The sequence below is a fragment of the Chelonia mydas genome, chromosome 1, assembly GCF_015237465.2.
Source record: "Chelonia mydas isolate rCheMyd1 chromosome 1, rCheMyd1.pri.v2, whole genome shotgun sequence".
NCBI lineage: Eukaryota > Metazoa > Chordata > Testudines > Cheloniidae > Chelonia > Chelonia mydas.
The window spans coordinates 332,778,263-332,805,991 of record NC_057849.1 but is presented as its reverse complement, the minus strand read 5'-3'; the positions used below and the strand labels follow the sequence as shown (position 1 = coordinate 332,805,991).

Below are 27,729 nucleotides of genomic sequence, written 5' to 3'. Positions count from 1 at the left end.
AGGACAGAAAGATCTAGTGAACAGAAAATCCCATTTGCTAATGAGAGAAAACAATGTGAATGGGAAGAAATCTGTTCTTATTAAATAAGAGCTGGGGAAGTAAATATCTGACAAATCCTATTGAGTTTAGTAACAGTCATCCAAGGCCTCCCTTAAGACACCGCTCCATACACACACACACACACACACGCCAGCCTGCTCTGATCTGTACACTAACAACCGTGACATGCACTTGCCCCTGTTCCACATGCACACAGCAACTGTCTCCTCCTGCAGCTGGCTCTGCCTATCCGGCCACAGACAAGTGAGAGGACAGGAGCCGTGTGAGCCCGCTGGCACAATCTCACCCCCCCCTCAGCTTCCAACCTACCGTTCTCCAGGTCCAGCACCATTGTCCTGGGGATCGAGGGGAGCGGCTGTGTTTGCCACTCAGTCTCTGGTGCTCTCTCCCCCTCCAGCAGCCACCTCTGCTTCTTTGCTCCAGGGATGGGAAGGGAGGGAGGACTGGAGTGTTTGCAATGCGATGCCGAGCGAAAAATGCACCCAAACCATCCTCCCTAAGTCCCCCACCTCAGCCAGCTAGCTACAGTTGCTCGACTTTAGTAAGGGGAAGGATTATGAGTCCCTTACTAGTGTGGGTCCGGCACCATGGCACCACTGGTGCCATTGTAAACCCGGTACTGAGCCTTTCTAATGTCGTTCCTATATACTTGTGCTATTCTTTTGCACACCTCCTTAGCAATCTGTCCATGTTTTCACTCTCTGTGGGATTCCTTTTTGATTTTCAGGTCATTAAAGAGCTCCTGATGGAGCCATATTGGTCTGTTCCTTTCCTTTGCATTGGGATTGTTTGCAGTTGTGCCTTTAACAGTGTCTCTTGGAGAAACTGACAGCTCTCCTGAACTCCTTTTTCCCTTACATTTTCTTCCCATGGGACCTTACCTAACCAGTTCTCCGAGTTTGTGAAAGTCTGCTTTTGTTTTGAAGTCCATTGTTTTTATTATGCTGCTCTTGCTGCTTCCTTTCCTTAGAATCATGAAATCGATCGTTTCATGATCCCGTTAATCATAACAAGGGCCTCAGACCCCTGGTGGAGAACTGCTGGACTAGGGCAGTAGAACCAGGCTTTTTTGGATCAGTGGAATAGAGGGAAGCATGTTCCAGAGTGAAGAGCCCCTCACAGAGAATGCTCCATGACCTGCCCCCCTCTCTTTTTAATTAAGGGGAATCTAGTCTGAGTGCCTCTTCCAATTGTAACTCTGGCAGTATTGCCCGGGGGGGTGGGGCGGGGGGAGAGGTAGTCCCCCAAGCAATAGCAGTGTTCTGTGAACTCACCTGAGGGAGGTCGCCTACAGCTTGGAGATGGTGGACTGGAAATTTTGAACCAATGCAGTTCAAGAACATGTTCATACAGAATCTTATTTTTTCCACTTGTGAGCTCTCAATACCTTGGACAAAGTCTCCTTCACAGAACATTATCCTCATCCCTGGATGTATTCCAAGCAATACATAGGATCTGCCACTTAGCTGTGAGCCTCAGACACAGCTAGTTAGTAAACATCAACTCTGAGGTCTACCAAACAAGGACCTCAAGAAAGGCATTTTTACCCAAACTGCTATTTATCTATTTATTATGATTTTATTGTTACAGATGAGTTCTTGTACGTGATCCACTCACAGGCCAATGATACCAGTCCCCAGTTGTTTCCCAATGGCTTTCTCTATATTTCTTCAGTGATGGGAGAGGGAACTTGCTCATTAAACCACTTTTCTCTTTCGTCTCAAGTCAAAAGATAAAATCATTTTAGAGAAAAATTGTTAGTCCCTGGTACAGTCTGACTTTCAGTGGTTGAGTCAGATTGAGGCTATCTAACAGGCCAATAGGCAGATGGTTAGGATTGCTATTCAGTACTGGGGATCCTGACCCAAAAGAAAACAGAATAGTGCAGAACTTTCACACACTCAGACATCGCAGCCGTTCTACTGATTCTAGATTAGTCATTTTTGGAAAAATTAGCCAATTCTGCAGCAATAAGATATTTAGTTAATTATAGAGTTTGTGAACCAATATAAAACAAGAGCAACTCTCATGAAGTCAATCTGATTTATACCATTGTAAGACTGACATTAAGTGAGAGGTGACTAAGGTCGTGAATGTCTGGTTTTCTCACTAATGTCCTGAGAAATGGTTTGTTACATTTAGGATTGGGGTGAAATTGTTAAGAAATTGTCACCGTCAGCAAAGAAGCTTTGAACACATATAACTAGAGATGGGCAAACAGTACAAACTATTTCCATGCCCATTCATTTCAAATGGACGTTTAAACACATTTGCGTTGAGTATGGTTCCATCCCTGTTGTGTTCATGTAAGTTTTAGGTGGGCTACAGCAGGGGTTCTCTAACATTTTCTTTCTGAGGTCCCCCCCCAACATACTATAAAAACTCCAGGGCCCAGCGGGAGGTGGCAGGGGGGATGCTCAGGGTTCCTGGTTTCTGCCACCAGGGGTGGGGAGACTCAAGGCTTTAGCCCCTGCAGGGCTCAGGATTTCAGCTGCAGGGGAGGAGGTTGGGGCTCTGGACTTCACCCACCAGGCGTGGGAGAGCTGGGGCTTCAGCTGTGGGGTCAGGGGGGACTTTGGGCTTCTGCCCTACAGGGGCACCAGGCTCAGGGCTTCAGACCCATGGCTCCGCTCACAGCTTCAGCCCCGCAGGGGTGCCTGGGCTCGGGGCTTCAGCCTGGTGGGGGGCACCAGGACTCAGGGGGCATCCAGGCTCAGAGCTCCCCGCAGCTCTGCTCCGGTTTCAGACCCATGGGGGTGCTAGGGCTTGAGGCACAAGACCCCTCGGATGCCTGAAACCAGCTCACGGCCCCTCAGGGGGTCTCAGACCCCTGGTTAAGAACTGCTGGGCTAGAGTTTGCTTTACCTCTCCTCTCCTGGCACTTCAACACAATTCCTAGAGAAAAGTCCATGGAGAGCCAGAATTCAGTCACTGAGGATTTCCAGCAAGGATTTCACAGGGTCAGCCGCCCCACAATCAAGCCTGAAAAGAACAAAAGGAACAAATTGAATTCTTAAGCACCGACTTTATAACATTTTATAATAATAACTAATAATTAATAGCAGTTTAATCTCTACTGAATAACAAGGCTACTTCATAATCTACATACATTATCTTCATTTATACATAAACATAATCAAACAAAACAAATTAAATCTATACTGGTCAGTCCCCACAAAGGGTAGTGCAGGGGCACAAGGGAATGAGGAAGAGGGTAGCTGAGTGGGGTGCAGGAACACATGGGAATGAGGTGGTGCAGGGATGGATGAGGACAGGGGTAGGGGGTGCAGGGACACATGCAGGGGAGGGGGCAGATGTGCCTGACTGAATGGGAGAGGTTAGGGGTCAGCCAGGGTCTGCATAGGGGAGGTTCCCCCACCTCCGTAACAATCCCTCTCCCAAAAAAAAACCCCTTGTTCTGTACTTCTCCTACCCATGTCCAACAGTCCTCCAGGTTCACTACCAGGCTCTTTCCCAGCAATTACTTCCCTTTCCCTCAGCTCCTCCTGACAACTCCAAGCCTTCGCACTGCTTCTGGGGCGTCCAGGAAACACATTTCTGTAAATGTTGTAGGTTAAGTAAATTATTACTCAAATATCTGCATTAATATGCCTAGTAAGGAATCTATTTGTCAAAAAACATTTCCTGAATCTTTTTTTTGTCTGTATTGTACATATTTGTAGACAGGTATTTTGAAATAAGTTACCAAAATAATTGAAACGGGCAGGATTATATTGTTATTTTGAAAAATAAAATTTGCAGAATTGTAAAATGTTGTGCGCAGAATTCCCCCAGGAGTAATACAATGCACATGGAGAGTTAGGCGCTTGAGGGTACGTCTACACTGCAGTTAAACACTTGTGGCAGGCCCATGTCAGCTGGCTCAGGTTTGCAGGGCTCGGGATGCAGGGCTGCAAAATTGCAGCATAGATGTTTGGAGCCTGGACTCTGGGACCTTCCCCCTTTGCAGGTTGCTGGAGCTCAGGCTCCAGCCAAAGCCTGAACGTCTACACTGCAGTTTTACGACCCAGTAGCCCGAGCCCCATAAGCCCGAGTCAGTTGACACAGGTCAGCTACAGATGCTTAATTGCAGTGTAGACATACTCTGGGAAAGGGGCCCTCAGAAGCCAGCCAGATGAGCAGGGAACCACCTAAGCGAACCGAGGGCCTGCGATTTTTTTCCCCGCACACTCCTAGCTGACACAGCTATGCTGGCAAAACTTGGTAATGTAGACCAGGCCCTAGTCAACCTGCACTGGACTCGGATGTCATTTACAAGCATGACACTCCCAGGTAAGAGCAGTGGAGACAGCAGCAGCTCTTTCTGAATGGCAACTCCCCCCCCTGCGGCTGTGCTCTCACACCTTTACTACCTATTGCCTATCTGAGGTACTTATACGAGCACCTCACGATCTTTAAAAGACCTATCCCCACATCACCCCTGGGGGGGATGTGCTATTATCCCCATTTTACATAAAGGAACTGAGGCACAAAGGGCTGGATCCTCAAAGATATTTAGGCACCTGACACCACCACGTAGACACTAACAGCTTCAAGGCTGCTGCCTAACCCTATAGGTACCTAAAAATCCCCCAGCCTCTACGTTTCCACCAGTAAGGTCCTCCAGATGCCTAAATTTCTGCCAATGGGCATGCACTCAGCCTCTTAAATCCTGTAGTTCAGTGCCTAACTCCTGGGGGAGAGTCACATAGTAGGCATTCCCCCAGCTGTCTCACCTAGGTGGCCTCAAAACGTGTCTAATGGATCAGGTCCTGCACAAAACACAGCTGGAGGAGGTGGTTCTCCCCCTTACGCCCAATAGCCTGCTGGTTATAGCAGTCCCCGCCGTGGGCAGTTATGATACACATTCCTCCTCTGATGTGGAGCAGGGACTTGAAATGAAGTTTCTCATCTCCCACAAGAGTGCCCTAACTACTGAGCTATGGGGTATCTCAGTCTTGCCTATTGAAGCTTCTTTACTTTGTATACAATGCTTAATCACTCATTGGGGATGGGGGTTAGAAAGAGAGAGAAAATATGACCTTATAGCCCAGCCCAGGGGGCACTCACCTGGGAGTGAGTCACTGCTTCAGTGACTAAGTGTGCTTCATCCCCCCACTGCTGAGATGTGCGGACTGGATTGTGCATACACCATCTCCACAGCATGACTGGGCATGCTCCAGTCCACAGCTGCAGAAGCTGAGCAGGACCAACCCTGCAATTGCTGCTCCCGGCTACTGTAGGTCCAAGAACTGGGGCTGAAAGGAGGGAGGCTGTCTATGCCAGGAGTTCTCAAACTGGGGGTTGGGAGCCCTCAGGGGGTCACAAGGTTATTACACAGGCGGGGTCACAAGCTGTCAACCTCCACCCCAACCCTGCTTTGCCTCCAGCATTTATAATGGTATTAAATATGTAAAAACTGTTTTTAATTTATAAGGGGGGGATGGTCACCCTCAGAGGCTTGCTTTGTGAAAGGGGTCACCAGTACAAAAGTTTGAGAACCACTGCTCTATGCTGTATTCTCAGTGCTTCCCCCTGCTGGTGCTGAGGCAATGAGGAGGGGAGAATACAGCGGTGCAGGGAGCTGGGTCTTCAGGCACTGAAGGGAACAGAAATTGGGACAAATTGCTAGGGGGTGAAGGGGACTGTACCAGGGAGATGAGGGAGAGGCCTTTTTCCAAGGGATGATTCTGGTTGGCTCCCATAAGACCAACTAACAGCTCAACAACTTGCTTTGCATAATCCGTGGCAGCACTCCAACACTATTTGCCAAAAAGCATTTCCCCACTGGCTTCATTCTGGTATTGTGTACGCAGGGAATGACCATGTCTCATTTGCTATTTGGATGACCTATGATCTACATCAGATGGGAGTCACAAGGAAACATGGCACCATCTAACTTTTGGGCAACTAGAAAAATCACTGGGATTCACAAAGCCTGAGTTAGGTGCCTTGGCTCCCTGCACAATGAATGGGGAGAAATAAGCACCTGAGGGTGGGATTCACAGAATGGATACTTGCATGGCACAGGTATGGTTTAGATGATATAACTGCGTGTTATCCCTGATGAAGGCTAAATTAGCTTAATGAAATGTGTTTATTGTTGCATCCTATAATACCATGTGTGCGCACACACAATTCAAGGCTCATGCTGGGCCCAATCCAGCTCCCACTGAAGTCAATGAACATTTTGTCATTGTTTCTAACTCTGGTGGTTCACAGGTAGAAGAAAGGCTGAGTTTAGGTTATACAGGTGATCTTAACTGTGTCTTTCCATACTCTTTAAGGAATGTGAAAATGTAATTTTGAATTTACAGCCAAAATGATTTTTACAGAATCCTGTAACATTTGCTTAAGGGGTTTTTCCTGAAGTGATAAATTTAACTCAAACTTAACTCCATCTTTAAAAAAGGGTTTGCTGGCTGGGAATTTGAGAAAATCTGCAGCTCTTCCATGGCCACAGCTCCCTCTGCTGTCAGCTAAGTTACATGCACAAAGCCCTAAAGAATCAAGTCTGCTAGTGAATCTTGTCTTTAAGGTGTTCCTGTCAGATATCATCACAAAGATCCCATGAAGGTAGTTAGAAAAAGCCTGATCCAAAGCCTACTGAAGTCACCAGAAAGACTTCAATTAATTGAAGAGGGCTCCGCGAGAGAAATTCAGTGGGCTTTCCATCAGGCACAAAGATGCCACAGAAATGATCTCCAGGTTTTCAGGTTAAGCATATTTTAACTATTTATGGAATAGTTTTAAGGCTACCTGTTAAAAGGATCATGAAATTGACAGGATCATCAATCACCACAACCCACAATCTTTCTGTCATAAGGGTTTTCTATAACATCTGTCACCAGACTAATATGTAAAAATAATACAATGCGCCCATACTTGGTTTTTGCTCTAGTTTAATCTGCATTTCAAAAACATTTTTATTTTTGAAACAAAACAATGATTTAAAAAACTGCATTTCAGTACACCAGATATTATGCCCCGTGATAATTATAATGAGCATCCCCATTCTTCCCATTTTTATTTAATATATTTATTTTCTTTCATTCTGTATAATTTTCCTGCACTGGAGTCAACTACCCAGTCTACCCCTACAGATGCCAGAGTCAAAAGAGGAAACCCCTCCTCTGTTTAAAATGGGAAAGGATGCAAGTAAGGTTAAAGATAAATTACTCAATCCCACACAACTAGTTTCAAATGAATTCACTGTCCACAGAGATAACCACTGTCACAGTGACTACCACACCACAGTTAAAATTACTTTGCTTCTGATCAGAATATTACATGTCTTTAAGGGGTAGAGGACATTTTTCTCCAAATTGTGTTCATTTCAATACAGTACATGTTAGTTACCATGAATTTTACATACACACACACACAAGCTTATTATTTGAAGCTTAAGTAAAAAGGAGAGAAGAATTATTTAGGAAGATAGGGAGTAATGGTAGAAAATTAAAGAGGGGGAATGTAGGTTAAATATTAGGAAAGACTTCTTGGCAGTGAGATCTATTAGATTCCACAATAGCCTCCCAAAGGAATTGGTAAAAGCACAATCGCTTCAGACATTTAATAAACTGGACAAAGGACTAGAAAATATACAGTCATGCTCCAGCAAAGGTAAAGGGCTAGATGATGCAACTGTTTTTTTCCACCCAGGGTTAGACTCACTATAGCCATTAGTCAGCATAAAAGTTACATTAATAGCAGCCAAAAATTACATCAGGATAGACCCATCTGAATCCAAATTGGTTCTTAAGTAACAGTGTTGAGTATTTAAAGAGCTGATTTGATGGGAGTTCTCATCCATTTCATAAGCAGTGGATTTTAAAACAAATGATTTTTAAAATTACAAAAATAGAAGTCTTTACTGTAGTTAACAGGTTAAAAATATGCCAAGTATATATTAGCTAAATTTTGTTAAACTTCAGTACATTCATATTACAATATTTTGTATGACTAATTTGTTGTAAATGAACGTTCGGTGCAATATTTGGATAAATTCTAACAAATGCAATGCAAATTTGTGAGGACCATGGTTTCTGATCAGGGAACACAATGCTCAGGTACACATTTTTCTAACTCTGCCATTCAAAAACTGTTCTAAAGATTAGTTCTTTCTCCTTTTACAAGCCGCCCTCGTACCATCCAAGTATCCTAAAAAAAAGAGCAAAGAAAGAAGAGCTTATTAAATAAACCAAGGCACAATGTTTACTTCTGAATAAAGCAGAAGTTATTTTCTCTACTTACTTACATATTTTAAAAAACACCAAAGTACAGTATCAACAGAATTATTGATCTTCCCTTCAAATCCATAGGCTCTGAACATGTTAATAAATTATAATGCAACAAATGGTAAAGTCAAACAAAAATATTGAAGATCACCAAAAAGATGAATTCATTTGTAAGATTTATATGAATTGCATGATGCATAAAAGGCAATCAAGAAAGGCAGCAACAGGAAGAGATACATAAACAGCACTACACTGAAATTACTGAACCAAAACCAAAAAGCTGTCATTTAAAAATAATGTGCCTGGCTAGCATCATCCTTATATTGCAAATGGAGCAAGCCAGATGACAGGGAAAAATAAACATTCCTTCTCATTGTCTTGTACACATTATATTATGCCTCCTTAATGCATTTTCAATTGCTCCTATCTTCTCTACAATTCAAGAAGCACACTGGATTTCTCAGAGTCCATCTACAGCTGGCAACGAATATTATGTAGGCACACAATGCTACTACTTATGCACCACACAGAAAGCAGGGAGGGAACAGATTTAAAACAGAATTCAGTGGACCAATATCAACCGCAAATAGGAACTTTCACACTTCTCACTGTTTATCATGATTGCTTTGTGATAGCAAAGAGTCACAGTGGTGCCAACTGACAAGATAGCATGGGGGATGAGCGATGGGCTGAGGCTGAGCACAGAACTGAGCTATTAAGTCAGCTTCAGCTGCAGTTCTGATAGCAACTCACTCTTGCCCTGGGCGAGTCATGCAACCTCTCTACCTCAGCTTCTGTATGGGAATGGAGGGTGCTGCATGGATTAGTTAGTTCATGCCTGTAAATGCTTTGAAGATTAAAAATAACTGCTAAGCATTCTTCAGAGAAAGTTTAAAATCTGATTAAAACAGAGAAAGTATGATGTACTCCTGGGGGAATTCTGTGCCAAAAAATTAAAAATTCTGCAAAATTCTGCATATTTAATTTGTCAAAATAATGCAGTATAATCACACCAGTTTCAATTATTTTGGTAATTTATTTAAAACTACAATACAGGAAATAGTCACAATAACTATCCAGTATTTCCTAAACACATGAAAGTTAAGTTACAAATACTTGGTAACCCATACCCTGCATTCCAGTTATAATCCTGACTGGCTACTTTGGGAAGTGCTGATTGTCCTGACATGTTACTGACTGCTTGATAAATGTTATTTGCCCTCAGTCTTTTTTTTTTTTTTTTAAATGGGTAAGTAAAATTGATCCTGAGTTGTAACCAGGGTGACACTCTGGCACAGGAAAAAAAGCAAGAAAGCACATAGATCTTCCTAGCTGAGGATTCCCTGACGATGTTTACAATAAGGCTCCTTTACACCACTCTGGCAATGTAAAGGAGCCTTAAAACGTTTACATGTGTTTTATGCTCCTGGGGGAATTGAGTAAGAATGGGAACAATTAACTAACAATAGGATCATTAACACCTACGTAGGCAGGCTGCTACATTTCTGCTCTCTCTCAGGGGACAGAGCCTGCCTCAAGCCCAAAAGCCCTACTCCTCCATGCCGGATGCGTGAGAGGGACAGTCTGTCTCACTTGCACACACAGCCCCACCCCCTGGCACTGATTAATGTCTTCCCACACACGCCCAGCGCGCACACATCCCCACGCCCTGCCGTTACACCTCTGCCGGCCGCTCCAGGCGCTCAAACAGATGCGCCTGGTTTGCCAGGGAAGGGGCACATGTCACCTGCAGATTTTGTTGCTTCCCCATTTTTCTGTGGGGAAGCAAAGAAATCTGCGGATCATATGAATTCTGTGCCTGCGCAATGGTGCAGAATTCCCCCAGGAGTAACGGTGAAATGCACAGAGCTAATTTAGATGTAAAGTGTTATCAATGTAAGCAAGCAAACTGTAGAAACTGCTCATTTAAACAAGCAACTGTTCCTACATTAACACTCAAAATATCAGTGTATAACTAGTAATGCAGGAGTCATAGGCAAAGCAGACTTATGTTTTGCTGATAAATATATTTAAAAATCTGTCCCTAGATACTTAGGGGCCTAAAGATGCAGAAAGGCACCTAGTGAGATTTTTAAAAGCACCTTTCTGCCTAAGTCCCATTGATTTCTAATAGGAGTTAGCAGCTTTTGAAAAGTCCACTAGGTGCCTAAATATATTTATTTATTTTAAATCTAACCTCCAGATACTATATTGATTGGTGGTTTAAAAATGCAGTAGATCTGAGTTTGGAAGATTAGGTGGCACCAAAACCCAAGTGATAGTTGGATTTAACCCCCTCCAGTTGTCACCCCACTGTAGAAACCAGATTTTTATGCTGCGGATTTGAGAAGAACTTATTGCATTCATTATTTTTGGAATTGGTCAGAGCACAAAAGGAACACCTACCATGCATCCACTCCCTCAAAACGCCACAAGTTTAAGTGATTACTACTGGATTATATTAAAATGAGTCAATGTTTACCATCAGATATATGGGTGTAGGTACTGATTTCAAACAGGAGTCGCACCCATTACCTAAAGACAGAATTTTGCCCTAATCCTATAATCATGCCCTAATCTTATTATTGTTCTGAACATAGTAGCATTCAGCCTATTGCTAACGAGTACAAAAAATTGCATCTGCAAATTAGGAGGGCAACTACCTTCCAGCTGCTAATGTCCATTCTGTGCAGTCCACATGTAACTGAGAACAGCTTTTTAAGTTTATTTTTAGATATTCACCCACACCATTAATCTTAGAAGGAAGACTGTGGCTAGCAATATGAAATCTGTATCCACACTGCCATATACTGGGTCATCTCATTAGCACTATCCCTATCATCTCCCAAGGTAGCTCTGCCATTCCACACAAAACAGTTAAACCAGTTAAAGAGAGGTGCTTTAATAAAAGGCGTGATGAAGAACAACTAAATCTGCCAGCCACCATAACAACTGTCTTCCAAAGAAAATCAAGATTTTTTTTTTCCCTCAGATAAGTATCTGCTTAGACCCAGGATCAGTCCTACATAAACCCACAGTGTTATATATGATTGGATGGGTTGATGCAATTAAAATTGCTTAAGAATTTAATTATAAAAAGCACAAACTCTCACAAGCAGCAGTAAAGAGATACTTATAAAAGTAAAATGTAACTAACCTTTTGCTGTGTAAATAGGGTTAGTGTGTAATATACTGTTGTTGCAGGACACTTAAGCTTACCTTCAGCGTGATAGGCGTGCTCACACCATATTTTCTTTGTGCAATTTCTACAACTTCTTTCTCAATGTTTTCTTGACTAGTGCCCTTGACTTCAATATAGTGGCAACCTGCACTAGCATAGTGACAAGATATCGCCTGCATGAAGAAAGTCAGGAATAAATCACAATATAGCTGTTAAGTCAAGAATTTTTGATCAGTGACATGTATTAACACACCACTATCTTAAATGCAAATATCACCATTGTAATCAAATTTGAATATTTTCTGTTTCTCATGCTTTTGGAAATGTTCACTTGGAAAAAATTTTGCTAGAAATTCACACAGAAAACTTGCACAATAACATAAGCTTAATGAATCACTTTCTCCATCTTCTCCTCGCTCATATGGTAAGATCAAAGCACCCATTTTATGATATCGCACATGATAAAGACAGGACTATAACTTCTCTGAAAGTTTAAGTAGAAGGAAAGCTGGACGGGGGTGGGGGTGGGGGGGAGAAAAGACAAACAAGGAAAACACAAAGCGCACTGGCAAAGTGAACTGCTTTTTTCCATATAGTTACGCAATCTTGTGTGTTGATCTCATCAGATTTCATAAACTTAAACAGAATTGTGTTGGATGGGTACTTGGATAAGAGACCTCCAAGGAAAACCCAAGTTTCTATGCTGCTGATGGAATTGGAGTAGTGATAGTTTTATGCTCTGTGTAAGTTCAAATGTTTCTCTCTCACCCCAACAGAAGTTGGTTCAATAAAAGATACTGCTTCACTCACCATCTCTCTTTATTATTATGGGATCAACACAGCTATAACATTGCATATTACTCTTCCTTCTTATTTAGCCCTGTAGGAGGCTACTGGAAGGTGTTAAACAAGAATCCTCATAACACTCTAGGTTTTTATAAAAACAAACAATTTATAACTATTGCTCCATTTTACTAAAATGGAAGTCAATGGGCCTGATTCTCAGCTAGTGTACATCAGCACAATCCCACTGTCTTTAGTATAGCTATGCTGATGTACACAAGACGAGAATCTAGTACAAGGAGACTACTATCACCACCAAGTCCAGCAGTGAGAGATGCAGGATCAGGCCCTTCTTTGTAAGTTCTTTGTCTGATTCTACTCTCAGTTAGGCCTTGTCTACACTACAGGGGTAAGTCGACCTCAGCTTAACGTAGCTGGGAGTTGACGTAGGTTAGGTCGACTTACTGCAGCGTCTACACCGCGTTGGGTCTACAGGAGACGCTCTCCCATCGACTTCGGTACTCCACTGGAATGAGGAGAGTAAGGTGAGTCGACAAGAGAGCGCTCTGTGGTTGATTTAGCGGATCTTCACTAGACCCACTAAATCGACCCCCGGTGCATTGATCCCTGGTAAGCATAGACATGCCCTTAGAGTGGAGTGCAGTGTAACTCCATTTACTTTTTCTGTAAAGTCCTATGCCATGTATACAGGTAATTCATAATTAAATTATGTTGTTAATAATCAGATTACAGTGGCCTCTGGTGCTCAGAAAAGAGAATGACAAATTTCATTCACAGCTAGTCAGAACAGAGCAAGAGACCTTGTGCAGAAGCAAAAAAACAAGAATCCAAAACTGTCCACCAACATGTTTAAGGTCCCGATTAAGGAATGCGCATGCTTAAACACTTCCCTGAGTCAGAGCTGCAACATACACCTACCAAGAAATCTAACTCAGGGTTATATAATTTTTCCAAAACTAATTATCCAAGATTAAGTATCATTACATCAAAACTACATCAGAAATCTATAAAACCAAAACAAAAAATATTACAAAAATCTATTTCATATGCGAGAGACTATAAAGTCTCCATAAATTTGGAGGGAGTCTTAAGTGTTATGCAATCTGTTTTAAAACATGTTCAATGGCTGTAACTTGAAATGGTTTCCTACCTTCCGGAAGCCTTGAGTTCTGTTCATTCCAGAGCCATGAATCAACAAGGGATGGAAGAATACTGTGTCTCCCTTCTCCATAACAAGGTGAACCCTGGGAAGGTTTTTGTTGTAATCACGCACCCCATGGTACATCTTGTTAACCCCACCCTAAAAACACAGAATTTACATCATGGGATAATTATTAAAACTACTGTCTTAATATAGACAAAAATCTGCACCGTTCAGCTTTCTTTCAGATAACAATCCAAAGTATGCAATATGCCTGCCTAAGAGTCTGCCTATTCGCCTTTGAGTCTTCTCACCCCTAATAGCCCAAATCTAGCTCAGCTGCTAAGGGTATGTCTGCACTGCATTTAAAAACCCATGGCTGGCCCATGCCAGCTGACTTGGGCCCCAGGGGCTCGGCCTAACGGGCTGCTTAACTGTGGTGTAGACATTTGAGCTTGGGCTGGAGGCCAGGCTCTAAGACCCTGCAAGGTGGGAGAGTCCCAGCCCAAGTCAGAACATCTACACCACAATTACAGCCCCTTAGCTTATCCCAAGCCCAAGCCAGCTGGCATAGGCCAGCCATGGCTTTTTAATTGCAATGTAGACATAGCTGATGAGTCAGAATGTACCTGCTGCTTTTCAGATTCCAATATCCTAATCTGAATTCCTTGAAAAAAAACAAACAAGATTCTAGTTTTACATGACATTCACTTTGCACTTTCTTAATTTGCTTTCTTTTGACCTATAAGCAGCTTACTAGTCCCTCTGAAATGTTCACTTCATACAACTATATTTGATTCCATATTGTTTGTTTTCTGCTTTAAAAGAACAGATTGGAATGAGCGGTCAGTGTGATGGAAAAGGCTTGTACATGCACACGCGCACAGTGTGTCTCTGAAATGTAACAATGCACCATGTAATTCAGAGTTCCTGACCCACCACAGAGAACTCTGGTGGATTTGTGTTCAAGTTTCCAAAAAGGGCATTGATCCAGAAATGAATGATGTCCAGTACTAGAATCTTATACTAGGGTAAGGACACTGTTGTTAAGGGAGCACTCTCCCAGATTTCAAAGGCTATGACTTTGGTTTGAATAAAAGCCATGAAAAATTCCAGCCAAAGGATAGCGTGTGTGCACAACAGGAAAAGTCTGCTAAAGTTCAGTTGGTCTTTTTTTATTTATACTAAATGAGAAAACAACTTTTTGCTTTGAGAAAATGTTCTATTCAAGAACATTACTCAGATAAGAAAAAAAAAGCTTAATTTTCAAACTTCAGCTTGTACATCACCCTAATGAGAGATGCACACTGCTAAGATATAAAAATATTACATGCATATGAAATAGATGTGTGGTCCCAATTGCCTTAGGAAGATAAACATGTACTTACAGAGCCTTTTAGGCCCTAGATTCTTTTGTCTATGCTAGACAAGGTGGGTGAGGTAATATACTTTATTGGATCAACTTCTGTTGGTGAGAGAAACAAGCTTTTGAGCTTACACTGCTCTGTGTAAGCTCGAAAGCTTGTCTCTTCCACCAGCAGAAGTTGGTCCAATAAAGTATATTACCTCACCCACCTTCTCTCTCTAATATCCTGGGACCAAACACTGCATCCATATCTGCTAAACAGAGTGTCATAAAAATAAAGGGAAGGGTAACCACCTGTCTGTATACAGTGCTATAAAATCCCTCCTGGCCAGAGGCAAAACCCTTTCACCTGTAAAGTGTTAAGCTAAGATAACCTCACTGGCACCTGACCCAAAATGACCAATGAGGGGACAAGATATTTTCAAATCTGGAGGGCGGGGAACAAAGGGGTGTCTGTCTGTTTGATGCTTTTGACGGGAACAGATCAGGAATGCAGCCTTACAACTCCTGTAAAGTTAGTAAGTAATCTAGCTAGAACATGCGTTAAATTTTCTTTTGTTTAATGGTAAAATAAAAATAAACAGTAAAATAAACTGTCTTTTTGTAACATAAGGTTTTGCCTAGAGGGATTCTCTATGTTTTTAATCTGATTACCCTGTAAGGTATTTACCATCCTGATTTTACAGGAGTGATTCTTTTACTTTTTCTTTAATTAAAATTCTTCTTTTAACAACCTGATTGATTTTTCATTGTTCTTAAGATCCAAAGGTTCAGGTCTATGTTCACCTGTACCAACTGGTGAGGATTCTTATCGAGCCTTCCCCAGGAAAGGGGGTGTAGGGCTTGGGGGGATATTTTGGGGGAAGACATCTCCAAGTGGGCTCTTTCCCTGTTCTTTGTTTAAAAAACGCTTGGCAGCATACAGTTCAAGGCCAAGGCAAAGTTTGTACCTTGGGGAAGAAGAAGTTTTTAACCTAAGCTGGTACAAATAAGCTCAGGGGGTCTTTCATGCAGATCCCCACATCTATACCCTAGAGTTCAGAGTGGGGAAGGAACCTTGACACAGCTTGACAGAGGTTAATGGTCTGTCCAGACGTTGTGACAATGGAGTGCTGGGGAGAATATCCTCAACCCTCCAGATGTAGCTGCATAGCTCATATGTGGCCAAACTCCTCTCCATCCCCAGGGACAGAATCTCTGACACTAACACACCTAAATGCCATGAAACATCATCAGGGAGTCACTAAGCAATCACAATGCCTTCTCAATATTTGCATATGGGTAGGCTCCTTCCATTGTTCTACTGTTTGCTGGACTGACCGTGGATAGGTTAGCCTAGTGAACAGCTGGCTTGTGCAGCTGCATACGGTTCACGTGAAGCACACATATTACAATCATCATTACTTTGATTGCAGAAGCACCCACAACAAGCTAGCACTTTCCAGATACAGAGGAAGTCAGTCCCTGCCCGAGTAAGCATACACTGTCATGAGGTTAGACGTGGAAAAACTTCAAAACCTTTTCATGTCTCTGACCAAGAAAAAGAATATTCATAATTGCCTTGTAAAATTGACTAACTTTCACCAACTCTGTTGTGAACCAAAAACCAAATCCCCTCGCCTCCACCAACTCCAAAATGCAGACTGCATTAATCCCACATGCAGATCTACCTCCCAATCAGGGTAATCGTGTTGCTTCAGGGAACCCTTGTGTGTTCCTGGCAAAACAACCAAGCAGCCATTGCTGCGATCTATCCGCTCCATAGCGGTCCAGGCACACACAATGAGATCTGCAGGCCGGAATGGAAAGTAGTGCAAATCCTGATGCATGGGATGGCGAGAGCTCTTCTTGCCTGGAATAAAAAGAGAAGAGTCTGAGTCAGAAAAAAAAAATTTAAATGGTTTTAAACTAAACAGAGATTCAGATTTTAAACTGAACCTTGTTCAATTCCACTGAGGGGACAGGGCACGCTGCAAGAATTAGTCTTGCTCTGCATTTGAACAAAAGAACAGCTGTATTTAGGGGGCATCAGAACAAACACTAAAATCCATTGCATTTCCAACAGGTTACTTCTGCCTTTGCTGCTTATTAATTTTATTAACTTCTTTTAAATTGTAGTTTGTGCTGTTTAAATAATATTCCACATGGACCAAGGCTATCTCCTACTATGTTCCTAAACTCATTTTGTAGCTCTTCTGTATTTTTTAACTGGGGTGCGAGGGTTCATGGTATGCATGAAGTATTTTAATCTTTTGACATAAATCAGTATCTGCTGAAAATACGAAGCAAGATCATTGTGAATAATAAAAGTAGCATATAGCTGAATATTATGAAACCATCAATGTATCCAGAATAAAAGTATCTTTAGAAACCGTTACTTCATCTAAAGTATTACAAACCTCACTATCTCATACATTTTAATGCCAAGATTTTCAAAAACAGGAGCCAAAAGTTGGACTTCTAAATCCATATTTTGGCACTTAAATGTCCAGATTTTAAAAAGTTCAGAGCACCCAACAGCTTCCACTGAGGTGAGTATCTACATGTCCAAACTAAATTTGACATATCTAAACTCTCAGTCCAAAGAGAGTATGTCGTATAGATGAAGGACACTCTTCCTCTATTCTGTTCTATTGAGGTCAATGAGAGCTGATGAGTACTCAGTGCTGTTGAAAGCCAGGCTTCTAAGGGCTCAATCCTACAAATAGCCATGCATTCACTACATGAGACTACCGACATGCTTAAATTAGGCACGTGTACATTGCTGAATTGAAGCCTAACAGCCAGAAAACAAAACAGCCTACTTTATTTTCTTTGTCAAAATGAATGTTATTCAATTTTCAAAATAGGGCAACATTTTTAATGTCTTAGAAATTGTTTGTTCTGTGAGGTTTCTTTGTTTTTTAAACTAGACCATGTCCCCTTTATACAAAATCATATTCCTTATTCTTCCTCACACAAGTGCCCCTTACCAGAATCTGGAGGTTTATTTATCAACATCGTGTGCATGGCCATGATGTTTGGCCCTGTGAAGCACTCAACGTATTTTAGGATCTAAGGTGAAGAATATATATTAGAAAAAAAAGTTAGATGTTTATGCTGCTATATATATATAACAATCAAACCAAAACTGATCACCGTATCATGCAGGCCAAGTATACACTACAAACTTTTTCCTGCATAACTATGTTGGTCAGGGGTATGATGAGGTGTGCTTTATGACCGACATAGCTGAGAGAGAGAGAGAGAAGAGTGTTGGAATAATACGTAAAAGCAGAGTTTTGCCACTATAAAATTGCATCTACACTAGGAACGCTTTGCTGAGTCTGGCATACCAGTATAGCTATACCAGCAAAGCATTCCTAGTGTAGACCTAGCTGCAGTGTCTGCTGCTATGGGAGTGGCTAAGAAAAAGTGAACTCACATATACTTATACCTGACTAGAGCAGTGATAGAAGAACTATAACATTCTGCGCATTTATCTGTTCTTTTCTAAATTAGTCAGCAAGATAAGTGTCCTTCAAAAGCAACATTTTCTGGTTTTAGGTTGCTATGTGCAATACAATCTGATTACAAAGAGAGGATTTATTTATATAGCAACTGCACTTCAAGCAGACTAATTTATTTTCCAAAAATTACTTCCATACTCCATCATCCATTGCCACGGACATACAAGTGAAAGAGGAATGTGAGGAACAGCAAAAAAACATTCACAAGAATTCCTTCAAGCTATTTGAACATCAACATAAGCTTTCTAAACTGTACAATGCCTTAAATTAAGCTGCATCTAAATATCTAAACATGAAAATTCAGTTGGTTATTCTGAGAACTCACACAGATTCCTCTTGTTGTTTTAAAAAAAATTATAGGAAGTGATTTCATTTACTTTTCGTGGGCAATTACTTAAAACATACACCAGCGTTTTCCCTTTTTACCTGAGGCATGGTACAATATCTGAAGAGCTCTTCATCTTCCTGAAAATCCTGTACTTTAGTAACTGCTTTTTGATCTGGAACAAACTCCGATTTAGCAATGGCCACATCCCTCATTATGATTAAACCAGGCACCTGTACCTCCTTTTTACAGATCTTTGCAAACTGACTTCTAGAAAACACAGTTAAAAACCATTTCAAAACACATTCTACCATTTTACTATACCAAAACATTTTGTTTAAATGAAGCAATAAGTTATTTGTTAATAAAATGCTTCCATTTTAGGAGAACCCAAGTTCATACTGTTTCAAAAAGCCTCATAGCATTACTAAATATCAATATGATTGCGTCTAGCCAAACAGCTGTTCTGTACCTGAAACGCTCAATGTCTTCACCAGAAACCAGGTTTTTAATGAGCAGGTAACCATTTTCATCATAAAAGTGCCTCTGCTCTGGAGTTAAAAGGTTATTGTCCAGGGTGTAACTACAAAGATAAACAAGAGAAATTATACGAGTACACATTACGTGGCGGGGGAGAAACAGAAGACTAAACAAAAAGCAATCTGATGAGAATTTTCTCAGCAGTGACCTGAAAGGAAGAGTACGAAGTTAACAGAATTTAATTTTCTTCTGTCAACAATTATCTGCAGACTCTCAGTAGTTAATGTAGATTAGAACAAGCCTCAAAAGACAAACAAAAAAACAAACACCCCACACACATTGGTCTTACAATCTGCTCTGTGAACATCAAATAGTCAGAAAAAAGAATTTAAAATGGAGAGAATTATTCTCTCCACATGAAGTTTTTATCTCCAGTAGAAAAAATAATTCCTACTGTAATTTTTACTATGAGTTAATATTTGTATACAACTCCAGAGATGTGCATGACAATTTATATTGAATACATAGAAATGGCCCAGCCCTCAGAAATTTGCAGTTTTGGGTGGAACAACATGATGAGATGTAGGGTAAGATGCACACAATATGCCAGAAGGAGATGTGTAGAGGAAATAAGCTCTTTCACAAGATACACCTGTACTTTAATCCTGTTGAGTACATCCAATGCATTATATGATTATTCAGCACAATTGTTTTTCCTATTTGTAAATGTAACATATTTTGAGGCAAAAATTATACCTTGTCAAAAGGAGGGAGTGGAAAGGTGGTGTCTGATCTTCAATATTCTTACTCATAGAACCAGTACTTATGTAAACAGACCCTTGAAGTCAAACTATTCATATTTTCAAGATCAAGCTCTAAGTTACTTTATTAAGCCAAATTAAACAGCTCAGAAAGTGTCCTTGCAAGATTTGAAACTATATGAGGACTTCTAATCAACATGTGAATTTTAGAAAACATGGAAATAAGAATGAAGATTATATACAGATGAGAAAATCTTCAAATTTAATAGCAGAAAGATAGTAAAATGTCACTTACTGAAACTCCACTGGGTGTTTAACAGAAGCAATTTGTGCTGAAGTAGGAAATGCTGTCTAGAGTATAAATTAAGGCAAATAATAAAGTACAATAACTTGAGTATCAGATCTAAAGTTTCAGAGTAGCAGCCGTGTTAGTCTGTATTTGCAAAAAGAAAAGGAGTACTTGTGGCACCTTAGAGGCTAACCAATTTATCTGAGCATAAGCTTTCGTGAGCTACAGCTCACTTCATCGGATGTATTCAGTGGAAAAAAGTTGGTTTGGAATTCCAGAATCTCATACTTTGTTGTAATCCAGGTTCAGTCATTAAAAATGTATTTTGCTTTGGATTGTTGTCCATTTTTTCCCTAGAATCCACTCCCCCTTCTATACTTTGCTGCAAGACTGTCTACTCAAAATAGAGACTACCAAGGGCCTGATCCTGCATATGCTAAAGTAAATGCAAAACTCCCAACAGGAGCTAGATCAGCATCTTAGAGCCCCATCCTGAGGTGCTCAACATCCTCAGCTCCCAATGACTTAAATGAGATGAGGGGGTCTTAGCACTCCACACGATAGGGCCCTCTATGAGCATCCAATGAAGATTAATTAAGGTGAAGTAAATTTGTGATATTTTAACAAGTTTAGCTTTAATTAGTTAAGATAATACTTTGTGATGTATAATCTGTAAAACAAGCCTCACATGCTACCGAATGAGATACTACAGCTTCATTTCTGCTCATTGGACCACGGCTGAGAGACAGATCATTATATTTTTGTGCATATTAGTGAAGTATGGATTTGGGAAGTTCTGCTGTACCTTGGTTAGGTATTTTAATGCCTCAGGGAGCCATTTATGTCCTCAAAATTATTTATCATGATGGTGCAACTATCTATGAACTGAAATACCAAGAGAAGAACAAATCTTAGGTAATTTCAACCCTATGTGTGGCTCTGACAATCCCGTAAAAGACTAATGCAAATAACCCCCAAACCATACCAATTCTAGACCCTGCACATAAACTTCTCAAATACAAAACCAAATGGAACAGAACATAAAGAAGCTACAAACGGTATGTTCATCTTTAATTTGAACAACAGGACCAGGTACATAATACCTTTTTCTCCCCACTTCCCTTCAGGAATATTTTATTCATGGAAAATGCATATGTTAAACTGAATAAACAAATATCTAACACTATACTTCAATATTTTTTGTTTGAATCTCTGATAATTGATACCTTCATAAAACCTTCTCATTCCTAGTTTCCCCAAGTGCTCTTCACTGAGAGCAACTTCCTTTAGGTTGCCTAACACTTCCCATTGTTATAAAAAAATCCTTGGAGCTTTGTTTTAGAAGCTCTAGCACCTCCATTGTGTGAAGTGGGATTTAGAAATCTGCCAGGGGAAAAGCAAGAGAAGCACCTCCCCTGAAATTCCATTCAGATTAAGCAAAATTATGAACTGTTAAAAATCATCATTTCCCCTTTTCTTGTGGAAGGGATTCAGGAAAATGCTGGCAGCATGTCAAAATAATAACTGAACACAAACAGTCTACAGCCCTGGGCCCACACCACACTATCACCAAAAGAGCAGCACATGCCTTACCTGGAATAGCTGTTGCAGCAGGGGATGACATGGGCCAGGCTGTCCCTCCCCCACAATCACACTCTCCAGACCAAGCACAAGGCATAAGCATCTGATACTTCCCTTCACGATCACCTCATGGGGCAGTTCAACCTAGCAAGTGGGTACAGGGCTGGGCTCCCCCTAGTAACCATCTCAAATGCTGGATATGGCCCCAGCAGCCCATCCCTACCTCTGAAGGCACCACATGAGGCAGGAGCCCCCCACCTCCCGGAATGGGAAGTCAGATGAGGAGAAAGAGTCAGAACAAGTACGTCTGCAGTCCACCTTTAAGGTAATGGTCTTGTCCTGTTTCTAGAGCTACAGGACTAACAAGTGGTAGATTTCTATGCCACAGCGCTGACAGTTCAGGCCTCAAACCCTGCTAATAATGCATGATGGGTTTTGGGGGAGGCGCGGGGCACAGTGGCACAAGAGTTCCAGTTGGACACAAGACTTTCTTTTTACTTTTTTCCTTTAATAAAAAACACCAATGAAATTAGACAAAAAAAAGCCTGCGTTTGAAGAATGTTATCTGGGTTGCCGAGATAAGCACTCATAAGTTAGAAAAGGCAAATTTAGGCTTCCCCATGCAACCTTACTTCTGCTCCCTTATGTAGTATCATTATGATGCAGTGAATTATACGAGTCACATTTTTTCCATAGAACCCCTGCCTCAGTCAGTGCAAAGGTTGGACACACAAGGGGACAGAATTAAAGTTGCGTGGGCAGTAGTAAGTGGGCATTTCCTAAATAAAATTTTTTGTATGCAATATTGTACTCCAGCTTCTTAATTCAGGTGCCCATGAGAAATCTTCTCATGGATCGTCTCTATCCTTGAAACCTCACTTTGGACACCACCAGGGAAAGTTCAAGGATCACAGTTTGAGAACCACTGTGCTACATAAAACCATTTAGGCACATAGAATGTAACATTCAGTGGGAATTTATCCAGGAGTTTGCCTCTCTACAATGAGAAAAAAAATGAAGTGGGATTAATTTTAAACACACACACCTGGACAGGACCTGAGTTTCACACCTTTTTTTTTTTTGGGGGGGGGGGGGGGGGGAAGAGAGACAGCACCTCCTGCAGCATTTACTCAGAAAAACCTCAGACGGAAAAGTGTCACCTTCTAAATCACTAACACAACTTTATGCAGCACCTGCATTTTTCATAGTTGTCTCTGATCCAAGTGCTGACAAAGACCAGCCTTGCTTAGCTTATAAAATTTGGCAAGACCAGAGCCTGAAGTGCTTTGGCACCAGGAGTACAAACTAAAGGATTATTACACAAAAAAAGACACATGTATACATTTGCATGTCCAATACCAGCTCAGAGTTAGGTTAGATGGTCTCAGGGCTATCTGAATCTTTCATAACCCTGGAGATGTATGATGTCACTATAGAGAGGCTCTGCCATCTTGAAGGGAATAAAAAAAGAATAATGAGGAGTCCTTGTGGCACCTTAGAGACTAACCAATTTATTTGGGCATAAGCTTTCGTGGGTTAGAACCCACTTCATCAGATGCATGGAATGAAAACACAGGAGCAGGTATAAATAAATGAAAGAATGAGGGTTGCTTTACCAAGTGTAATTTGCAAACTGGATACCATCAGATTAGGCCTGAATAGAGACTGGGAGTGGTTGGGTCATTACAAAACCTAAACTTAATTTCCCCCTACTGTTACTCACACCTTCATGTCAACTGTCTGTAATGGCCCTCTCTCTTACCACTTCAAAAGAGATTTTTCCTCCCTTGGTATCCTGCTGTTAATTGATTTCTCTCATTAGAGTGACCTCACACTTGGTAAAGCAACCCCCAGCCTTTCATGTATTTATACCTACTCCTGTGTTTTCATTCCATGCATCTGATGAAGTGGGTTCTAACCTACGAAAGCTTATGCCCAAATAAATTGGTTAGTTCTAACACAAGGACTCCTCGTTATTTTTGCTGATACAGACTAACACCGCTACCACTCTGAAAAAAGAGAATGCCATTTTCTACAACGAGAAGCAACCTTTTAACCATGTTCAAATCCTCCACAGAAGTTTAAGATGGAAAAGAATTGCACACACAGCCACTCCCATCCTATTTATTTTCATTAGCCTCAACTTCCCCCACCTGTTCATCTATCTAATTCACCTGCTGGGTCATATCTTTTAGATTTTAAACTCTCTGGGGCAGAATGCCATTTGTTATATTTCTGTACAATGCCCAGCGCAATAGTACTCAAACCTGATTGAGTCCTCTAGGTGACACTAAAATATGTAAAATATAATAAAAATAATAATGGAAAATACCTACAGCATTAGGTCACCCCATCTATACTCAGCAGATGCAAAACTGTTCCCTACAGTATGTTTGCATGTCTAGTTTTAGACCTTTCATCAGGAATTTGTTCCTTTCTCACTCTCAGAAAGTTTCTTCTGATATGCAGCTTAACTTTCCCATTCTTAATTTAATCAAATTTTTCATATGCCATCCTAAATAATTACTATCTACCCTTGGTATTTAGAACCTTCAGATATTTGTAGACTTCTGACCTTCTCTATCACTATCTTTTCACCAGATTATTACTCAAAAGTATGCTTCTGACCTCCCAACTTTTGCTGTGAATTTAACTGCACATTATAGCCAAACTGCAGCAAAAACAAAGTATTTGACAATTGCTGAGTTACATGACTCTTCTGTACCTCAATTTCCATACTTGTAAAATAGAGACTACTTAATAGCCTTCATGCAGTCCTCTGAGACACTAAGTCGAAAGGTAGTACATACCAAAAAAAAAAAAAAAAAAAAACCCCACTATAAAAGCTCTCTCATATCCCATTTCTGCTGTATACCTTGCGTTTTTCAACCTTCTAAGCGTCCCATTCACCTCCTGTGAACTTTTAAAATGTTTTTAAAGTAAGTTTTCAAAAGTATAGAACATACATAACCTATAACCTTTTTGTGTTTGTTTCCACATGCTGAGCTCATATATCTCAGCATGGTCTAAGATTCACCATGAAATTTGAATACCACAGAATTTAGCCCCCCACAAACTCTTGGAAATATAGGAGAAAGCTTAACATGTACAAGCCTCTTTCTTCCCCAGACTTGTGTGCATAAACTAGCATATATGTGAGCAAATCAGGTAGCTGTACACAAAAACAGGAACTCCTTTGTGTTCCAATTTTGTGCACAAAACTTTGTGCACTCCAATTTTGTGCACAAATAGGTGCAAAGCACCTTTGAAAATCTGACCTTTCATGTCTAGCATTTAAAAAACAATTCCAATTCAATTTCAAACCCATTTCAAACGGGGGAACACACCAAGGAACAGTAAGGCTGCAATGTGCCCCTTAGGAAAGCATAACAGGAACAAAGGCCAACAGCAGCTACAGGACTGGAGTTTCAGGAAGAAAGCACAGGGAAGGGGGTGTACGAGGAAGGTAACAAGCACCCCACCCCCTATAAAATACTCTCTAAAATACTGAAGCAACAAGCAACTGCGGAGAGATGATTGCAAGGGGTAAGGGCAAAGGTACCAGCCTGCAGTGGGTGGCAGAATCACTGCTATTTACCCAGCCCCTCAGCATGCTCAGCACTGTACACAGAAAGAGACATGATCCGCACCAGGCAGTCTAATACAATCACAGGGCAAAACAGTGATAGTGTCTGTAGGGACACACATACACAAGGGGGAGTCAACTCGGGCAGAAGGGTTGCGGGGGGGGACACACAATCGGGAAGGCAGCCCAGGCTGAAGAGGGGGTGGGGGGCGGGAAGAGGGGAGGCAGCCCGGGCGGGAAGAGGGGAGGGAAGGAGGCCGGGAAGAGGGGGTGGGGGAAGGGAAGGGGGAAGGCAGCCCAGGCTGAAGAGGGAGTGGGGGGCGGGAAGAGGGGAGGCAGCCCAAGGGGGGGGAGGAGGAGGAGGCCGGGAAGAGGTGGTAGGGGGAAGGGAAGGGGGGAGGCAGCCCGGGCTGAAGAGGGGGTGGGGGGGGGAGGGAAGGGGGAGGCAGCCCGGATGGAGGGGGGGACGGAAGAGGGGAGGCAGCCGGGGGGGGGAGGCCGGGAAGAGGGGGTGGGGGAAAGGGAAGGGGGGAGGCAGCCCGGGCTGAAGAGGGGGTGAGGGGACGGGAAGGGGGGAGGCAGCCCGGGCTGAAGAGGGGGTGAGGGGACGGGAAGGGGGGAGGCAGCCCGGGGGAGGGGGGAGGCCGGGAAGAGGGGGTAGGGGGAAGGGAAGGGGGGAGGCAGCCCGGGCTGAAGAGGGGGTGAGGGGACGGGAAGGGGGGAGGCAGCCCGGGGGAGGGGGGAGGCCGGGAAGAGGGGGTAGGGGGAAGGGAAAGGGGGAGGCAGCCCGGGCTGAAGAGGGGGTGGGGGGTGGGAAGAGGGGAGGCAGCCCGGATGGACGGGGGGACAGAAGAGGGGAGGCAGCCCAAGGGGGGGAGGAGGCCAGGAAGAGGGGGTAGGGGGAAGGGGAGGGGGGAGGAGCCCGAGCTGAAGGGGGGGGGGAGGGAAGGGGGAGGCAGCCCGGATGGACGGGGGGACGGAAAAGGGGAGGCAGCCCGGGGGGGGGAGGCCGGGAAGAGGGGGTAGGGGGAAGGGAAAGGGGGAGGCAGCCCGGGCTGAAGAAGGGGTGGGGGGGAAGGGAAGGGAAGGGAAGGGAAGGGGGAGGCAGCCCGGATGGAGGGGGGGGACGGAAGAGGGGAGGCAGCCCGGGGGAGGGGGAGGCCGGGAAGAGGGGGTGGGGGGGAAGGGAAGGGGGAGGCAGCCCGGATGGAGGGGGGGACGGAAGAGGGGAGGCAGCCCGGATGGAGGGGGGAGGCCGGGAAGAGGGGGTGGGGGGAAGGGAAGGGGGGAGGCAGCCCGGACTGAAGAGGGGGTGGGGGGGAAGGGAAGGGGGAGGCAGCCCGGATGGAGGGGGGACGGAAGAGGGGAGGCAGCCCAGAGTCCCCCCCCCCAGACACCCCCTCCTTCGGGGGCGCGGAGTCCATGAGGGGCGAAGGGAGTAACGGGGCAGTCGAGGCTGCCTGGGCCAGGGCCCGCTCTGCCGCTGCCCCCCGGCTCCCCACCCCGCAGCCCGGCTCGGGAAGGATACGAGGGCGGCTGCGCCGGTCCGGGGGCAGAGGTGCCGTAGGATGGTGCCCAGCCGGGCTGCGGACGCGGCCTCCTGCATGACGCCGGCGGCCGGAGCGGGGACGGGGACGGGGACAGGAGCCGACCGGGACACAGGCCGGCTCTCGGACCGCTCCTCCGCGCGGGCCGGGGCGGGGCGGATCCGGGCCCCGCCCACAGAGGGGCGTGGCCCAGCCCGAGCCTCACACACCAGCTCTCCCCTCAAGGGTAGCGTTACTTACTGTCCGAGCCCGGCGGGGCCGATGGCTGCTCCTGCGCATGCGTGCGCGATCAGCCCATGCTCAGTAAGGTCTACTGAAGCCGCTGCCCTCAGTCTGCCTGCCCGCCCTTACTTGCCTCCTTGCTCTGGGGGAGGAAGGGTGGGCGGAGCTTGTGCAGAGGCCAGGTTGTGGGGCGGGGGGGGGGGGGGGAGTCCAGACAGGTGAGGGGAGGGGCAGATAGGCAGAATCAGGGTGAGGATGGAGGGGGCTGGGGTTAGGGACGGGGGAGATGAGCTGCCAGACAGCGGCAGCAGGAACAAAGTTATCACCCTTGGGTGAGCCAGCTGCAGGGGTGGCCATATAGGGTGCGGAGACAGCGGGGTGGTTGAAACAGCTCAGCACCCCTTCCACGAGGCTGTTCTTAAAGCAGGCTGTAGCCCACGAATGCCCATCAACAGCTGCTTCGCTGGTTCGGAAATGATATTTCACACCCACCACCCTGGAACGGTTCATAAATATCACACATGGTTTTGGTGTTAAAGTAATTCCTTGTCAGTTTACATAGGCGTAACATGTAGGGTGGCCAGACAGCAAATGTGAAATGTATTACCCTCCACCCCTTGGGACAGGGGGTGGGAGGTA

At 43.5% G+C, this 27,729-nt stretch overlaps 1 protein-coding gene across 5 annotated transcripts in view; it reads right to left on the bottom strand.

Moving 5' to 3' along the window:
* PHYH (phytanoyl-CoA 2-hydroxylase) overlaps positions 1-27,193 on the bottom strand; it is a 39,563-nt gene extending 12,370 nt beyond the window's left edge. For 3 of the 5 annotated variants that reach the window (XM_043552794.1, XM_043552787.1, XM_037889297.2), the window contains exons 1-10: positions 26,850-27,187; positions 20,161-20,216; positions 19,097-19,207; positions 18,726-18,894; positions 17,763-17,844; positions 16,461-16,642; positions 13,434-13,583; positions 11,518-11,652; positions 3,486-8,221; positions 2,927-3,043 (exon numbers count right to left, since the gene is read on the bottom strand). In XM_043552794.1, coding sequence (XP_043408729.1) covers positions 8,168-8,221; positions 11,518-11,652; positions 13,434-13,583; positions 16,461-16,642; positions 17,763-17,844; positions 18,726-18,894; positions 19,097-19,207; positions 20,161-20,216; positions 26,850-26,927 — 1,017 coding nt within the window. In that variant the 5' untranslated portion in view covers positions 26,928-27,187 and the 3' untranslated portion in view covers positions 2,927-3,043; positions 3,486-8,167. Of the gene's footprint in view, positions 1-2,926; positions 3,044-3,485; positions 8,222-11,517; positions 11,653-13,433; positions 13,584-16,460; positions 16,643-17,762; positions 17,845-18,725; positions 18,895-19,096; positions 19,208-20,160; positions 20,217-21,747; positions 21,767-26,849 lie in introns of those variants that run through there. The other 2 variants (XM_043552801.1, XM_037889298.2) reach the window with 2 other exon arrangements.
* Positions 27,194-27,729: the final 536 nt, after the last annotated feature.